At 35.5% G+C, this 6,118-nt stretch overlaps 1 protein-coding gene and 1 non-coding gene across 3 annotated transcripts; one reads left to right on the top strand and one right to left on the bottom strand.

Annotated features, from left to right (window-relative positions):
* Window positions 1-504: 504 nt before the first annotated feature.
* Window positions 505-5,081, top strand: LOC104111832 (GDSL esterase/lipase At4g10955-like). Of its 2 annotated transcripts, none has more exons than XM_009621615.4 (2): window positions 505-889; window positions 3,967-5,081. In XM_009621615.4, the coding sequence occupies exons 1-2, from the start codon at window positions 714-716 to the stop codon at window positions 4,952-4,954; spliced, it is 1,164 nt and encodes a 387-aa protein (XP_009619910.1). In that variant the 5' UTR covers window positions 505-713; the 3' UTR covers window positions 4,955-5,081. The 2 variants fall into 2 exon arrangements, with proteins under 2 accessions (XP_009619910.1, XP_033516057.1); XM_033660166.2 differs by lacking the exon at window positions 505-889 and adding an exon at window positions 995-2,871.
* Window positions 5,082-5,791: 710 nt separating this feature from the next.
* TRNAR-ACG (transfer RNA arginine (anticodon ACG)) lies at window positions 5,792-5,864 on the bottom strand. The gene has a single exon. It is a non-coding gene; the product is annotated as a tRNA-Arg (tRNA).
* Window positions 5,865-6,118: the final 254 nt, after the last annotated feature.

Here is a 6,118-nt window from a genome sequence, read left to right as displayed (position 1 = left end):
AGGGGCTTTCATGTTAATAAAATAGAAAAAACTATATTAATATATATATTTTTTGTATATTAATATATAATATACATGTTTTATACATAATCAATGTATATTTATCGTATATTTAACTAGCGCATGTAATTATTTTTAGTCAATTAGCCAAACGTGTAGCTTGCCCAATAAAATGTGCAGTGAACCTTAAGGGGTCGTTTGGTTGGAAAACAAGTTATTCCAAGGTTAGTTATCCTGAGATTAGTTATCCCGGGATTGTTATCACAGTCTCTAAAAGTAACATTACAATCCGGATACCGTAATTTTATCTCAACCAAATATGAGATAAACTCATATCAAATTTAATCCCGAAATTAATTATCACATTTCCTCGTACCAAACGAGCCCTAAAGAGACGGAGGAAATCCAACAATGAGAAAATATGACCGTTAGAGACGCCTTAAACAAAAGCCAGATATAATTCAAAATTTTCCATTAATAATGATTACTATCTAATCCTTTAATTTCAATCCAACAATTGGATTCCTCATTAATATTACCGAATCAGATACCATGTACAAATCTAAACAAATCTTTAAACACACACACACACATCATTTTTGCTAAGTTCTGTGGTCACATATTGTTCAGGTGATAAAGGGAAAGGTTGATTTTTTTTTTTTCATTAGACTCGTTACGTTGTTGATTGGAGAAGTGGGGTTGTTCATATATAGATGGCAAAAAGGAGTGATGAAGAGATGAGAAGTGAAATGGTAGCAGCAGCTGAAGGAGAGGCAAAAATGGAGATATTTAAGGAGGGTACTGTTGAATCTCATCCTTATGCATTTCATGTTTCGGGGCCTCGAAATGTTTCTTCGCCGAATTGGAGAGATCTTATTAATTCAAGTTGGTTAGCGCTCTCTCTCTCTCTCTGTTCATTTTCTTGATTTGTTTTCAAAGTTGCAAGCTTTAGTCCTTAGCTGATCATATAGAGTGTGATTGCTTCAGTTGGGGGGGGGGGGTGGATTTGAGAATTTCTCTTGAATTCAGATTTCATTGTTTTTTAAAGCTTTGATTTGGGTCATCTTGTGGTTTAAGTGAAATCTAGCTGAAGATCATTATTTTTTCTTGTTGTTGTTAGTACCAGAGATATTCCTGCAAAGTAAAAACAGAAAAGAGACAGTAATGCAAATGATGAATAAAAATGAAAAAGTTCTAAGCCCAACAGAAACTGTATTTCCTTAACTAATTTAATCCCCTCATTATTGCACAAGTTTGTTGGATTAATTCCTCTCAAGATAGAACGGAACGATTATTCTGTAATACTAGCAATCGAAATTACAGAATTTCGACGGACTCGACAAACGAAGTAAATCACACTTGACACCTAAGTTGCACGGATAGGGATGCGGGTGTCCGACATGGGTAAGGATCTAGAGGTCGGATCCTTCGAGATATAAATTCTAAAATTTGGGGATACGGATCCTGCTAAAAATAATTCAAAAAAATAAAAATATCTCTAAATTATGAGAAATTTTGTGGAATACTTACGTATAGCTCGTAAAGTGTGAATTTCTTTTTTATTCTCAAATTATAGATAAATAAATAATTTATTTCCCAGATAAAGTTTGATTATGATTTCGGGAATCAAATTGTATCTCGTCTTGAATTTTTTCATTCGTCGTGGTCAAAGTACCCAAAATTATTTGACCAAATCCGGTACAAATCCTATACCCATACCCATATTAGTGTCGTATCGACACAGGTGCGGCACCTAAACTGTCGTGTCGGAGCAACTTAGCTTGACACTTATGTTTATGTGAAAAAACAATGCACGTAGAAAATAGGGAAGAAGTTTTCAGATTTTTCAGTGCGTAAAAAAGAGGCCAAACCTCTAAATTTATAGTCAATGAAAGGGTGACTGAAAATATGCCACCCAGAAGGTACCTCTTCTATTTTCTATTCACGCCCTTTAAAAAAAAAACCATCACTTCTAGCTGGCGGCTTATCGCTTCTATTGATTTTTCAATACATAATAAGCAAGGTTCATAAAGTTCAATGTAGTCATGGGTGGATCTAGTACAGGTTTTGTGGGTTCAGATTAACTTATTACTTTTGACTTAAACTATATAGACATATGCAGAAAAAAGAATAGAAAATTAAAATGTATACATATTATATGATCACACTCATTCTGAACCTAGTGACACTAGATCTTGGACTCGCCTTTGAATTTATGGGTCAAAGAAAATGGCATCCTCCACTCTCTCACTAGCTAATTTACTCCTTCTAACTAAGGATAACAGAAAGGATAGCACTTTAAGGTATTGGATGCTTGCATATTCATCCATAGGCCAAATCGGATATGAAATTATTGGAATAATTGTTAGAGACTCAGATGATGGATATGCATAACAAATCTGACTGATTATAAATTTATTACTAAAAAACCAAATTGTATGGGTCAAAATAACAGTGCGAGAAGGATCCGCAAATTACCATTTAAAAACGGTCATGAAGTCACATTAGCCGAGGTCGAGGAGTCTAAGAAAGTCGTAGTCAAAATACCGATGAGGATAATGGTCGAAAAGTCGAGGAGGGTCGTGGTCGAATACTAAGTATAGAGCTTTAACGGCTAGTTTTCAAAATGGAATCAGAAATGGAATATTCTAGTGAATATTCCTTACATTTGTACTACTAGGGTTTTTCGGGAAAGGATCCCATATAAATAGAAGGAAGAGAGAGAGGAAAGGCAAGTGAAATTCATTTTCTTGTTAGAACAACACTTTGAAAAAGATTTATTCTTCACTCAATACAAGACTTTCATTAAGATTCTTGCCAGATCCGAGGAATCCTCGACTATTTGAGGATCTGTCATCCAATCATTATCAGGTGGAAGTTTCTTTTGCTCCACTTTTTGTTGCTTAAATTATTCCCCTTAATTACGTGGCTGCCACCAGATTGACACTTATTGAATATCTTGCATATTGTTATTGTTCTTGGTAGTTATAAGACATCCATTGCAAGGAATCATTATAGTCTTCATAAATGCTTTTCAACTACCTCTTTGATATCAAGAAATTATTCTTAACTAAAATTAACCTATATTTAATTAGAATTAATTATTTGAACCGAGATTTACGTTTTTGGGTCAAACACAAACAAGTTCTTATAGATTGTCATTTCAGAAGTGATGTGTGAGGTCGGGCCAATGAGCGTAGTTAATATTTTTAAACTATTGTTTCTAGCCTGAGAAGGTAGAGCTGACTTCTTCAGGGTACACAAATCTTTCATGGTAATGATTTTTGTGAAACTGAATATACAAATATGAATAAAAAGTCAATTTGTTATTGCTTAGTTATTTCCATGTAAGTTCTAGATTCTTGTTTAGACTAGTCTGTGTATTTGTTATTGCTTCACTTATACTTGATAGGATGGAATTTGGTTAAGGTCATACCAGGTGACTGTTGATGTATGCCTTTTTCTTGATTTCAGTATTTAACTACTATCTTGATAGCGATGTTAGTATCTCATTCACTTGATATCTTGTGGTTGGGCCAAAACTTCCATTGTTTAGCCTCAAGAATGAGGAAGATCACTGGTGTTGTCCATATATTATTAGCGTCATCTTTTTATCTCTCTTTTTAATTCTCAATTTGCAACTACTATCTTATCTTTCACCTCGGTTTCTTAGTATTTTGTTGTTGTTACAACTTGTTGTTACTGTTTCCAGTTGCTGTTATTATCTTTTTGGCCCTCTTTGTTGATATTGCTTGTTTCTGCTGTGTGTTTTTTTCATCTTTCTTGAGCTGAGGGTCTATCGGAAACAGTCTTTCTACCTTCACAGGGTAGGCGTAAGGTTTGCGTACACACTACCCTCCCCAGACCCCACTTGTGTGATTTCACTGGATTGACGTTGTTGTTGTGCTTCTGATCTTACAAAAAAAATATCAACTTCCTATTCTTTGACTCAATTCAATTGGGCAGGAAGGACTCTAACTACAAAAGAACTGTAATGGCCTGTTTTGTCCAAGCAGTTTACCTTCTTGAGATCGACAGACAAGAAAACAGGACAGCAGAAAATGCACTTGCTCCAAAATGGTTGATACCCTTCAAGTACAAGTTAATCGAGACTCTAAACGACGAAAGAGATGGATCCATTTTCGGTGCAATCTTAGAATGGGATAGATCAGCAGCATTGGCTGATTTTGTACTAATCAGACCAAGTGGTGCACCTAGGGCTGTTCTAGCCTTAAGAGGAACACTTTTAAAAAGCCAAACAATGAGAAGAGATATCGAAGATGATCTCCGTTTCTTAACTTGGGAAAGTTTGAAAGGTTCTGTTAGATTCAATGCAGCACTGAAGGCGTTAAAATCAATCGCCAACAAGTATGGAAGCAATAATGTGTGTGTTGTAGGCCATTCACTTGGTGCTGGATTTGCTCTTCAAGTAGGAAAAGCGTTAGCGAAAGAAGGTATACATATAGAGGCACATTTGTTCAATCCACCCTCAGTTTCACTTGCTATGAGCTTGAGAAACATTGGCGAAAAAGCTGGTTTCGCGTGGAAAAGATTTAAATCATCAATGCTCCCGACAAATACTGATACTGAAACCAGTTGCAACGAAAATATGCCATCATTTCAGATAGGTCTAAAACAATGGGTGCCTCATTTGTACATTAACAATAGTGATTATATATGCTGCTCGTATACTGATCAAGATAACGGTTTACAAGACAGGCGCGCTGATAAGGAGAACGCGAAACCAACAAATGGACATTTTGCTGGTGCAAAGCTTTTCTTGTCATCTAATAAAGGGAAACAGAAGTTTCTTGAGGCACATGGATTGGAGCAATGGTGGTCTGATAATTTGGAACTACAAATGGCAATTAGTAACAGCAAGCTTATTACTCAGCAGTTGAAATCTTTGTACACTCTTCCTGCTTCTCAACTAACACAAGCGAAGCGCCAATGAATTGAAATGCTTCCTTCTTTGTGTGCACCTTTTTTGTTCATATATTTTTTCTCCTTGCGCTTGTATTAAAAATGAATGTTTCGAAATTTATATAAAGAGAAGAGCCATAAAGAACCTCAATATGCAATTTAGTCTATGCTCAAGCTCAACTTTTCATTCTAAGAGTATAACCTTTCTAGTATCTTTTGTGACTTATAGATCACGAGTTCGAGCCATGGAAACAGAAATTAATGCTTGCATTAGGGTAGGATATCTACGTGACACCCCTTGAGGTGCAACCCTTTCCCGGATCATGAGTGAACGTGGGATGCCTTGTGCACCGTGCTATCCTTTTTATGAACGCTTGTATTAAATATGAACGTGTCAAAATTTATACAAGGGACGAGCCATAAATAACCTCAATGTGAAATTTAGTTTATGATCAAGCTCAATCTTTTATTCTAAGAGAATAACCTTTCTAGACTCTTCTGTGACCTATAGGTTACGGGTTCGAGCCGTGGAAGCATCCATTAATGCGTGCATTAGGGTAGGATGTCTACATCACACCCCTTGAGGTGCGACCTTTTCCCGGATCATGCGTGAACGTGGGATGTCTTGTGCACCGTGCTATCCTTTTTAGTCTCTTTATGCAGGCCGATAGAATATTTTGTTCGAGTAAATGTAAGCACTAGCTTTAGCCAATTCATAAAAATCATAGCCTTCCTTCTCTCAGTAAGTTTGAATTGGTTAAAATTTCTCCAAACAAAAAGAGAGAAGAAAAATCAAGTGACTTAATAGGGATTCCAAGTCTTTTATACCAATGAAATGGCAAGGCCAAAAAAACAAAATAGTTACAATCGACTCTGCTGGGGATCGAACCCAGAATCTCTGGTTTCGTAGACCAGCGCCTTATCCATTGGGCCACAGAGTCTTTGTTGTCATACCAAACATAAAGTTAACTAATATAATAAACTCTAACATATACTTCAAATAATTCAAAAAGGATACTATTAGAATCAATAACTTTGTCCTGTGAATTATTTCGAGAAACATTTAGGAATCATTATTTAAACTATCGATATGATCAAATCATTTGTGGTATAGTTGAAAATATCATATGTACTAAAGATAAAATTAAAAAAAATAGGACATAACAAATAATCATCAAATAAAAATTACAATAGA

Source organism: Nicotiana tomentosiformis, chromosome 8, assembly GCF_000390325.3.
Source record: "Nicotiana tomentosiformis chromosome 8, ASM39032v3, whole genome shotgun sequence".
Taxonomy (NCBI): domain Eukaryota; kingdom Viridiplantae; phylum Streptophyta; class Magnoliopsida; order Solanales; family Solanaceae; genus Nicotiana; species Nicotiana tomentosiformis.
This window is presented reverse-complemented; position numbering and strand designations above follow the sequence as displayed.

What these genes read in the sequence shown, in the direction of transcription:
- LOC104111832 (XM_009621615.4), top strand. Translation starts at nt 714, where the DNA reads ATGGCAAAAAGGAGTGATGAAGAGATGAGAAGTGAAATGGTAGCAGCA. An exon ending in GATCTTATTAATTCAAGTTG is followed by an intron (nt 890 to 3,966) that starts GTTAGCGCTCTC and finishes TCAATTGGGCAG; the next exon opens with GAAGGACTCTAACTACAAAA.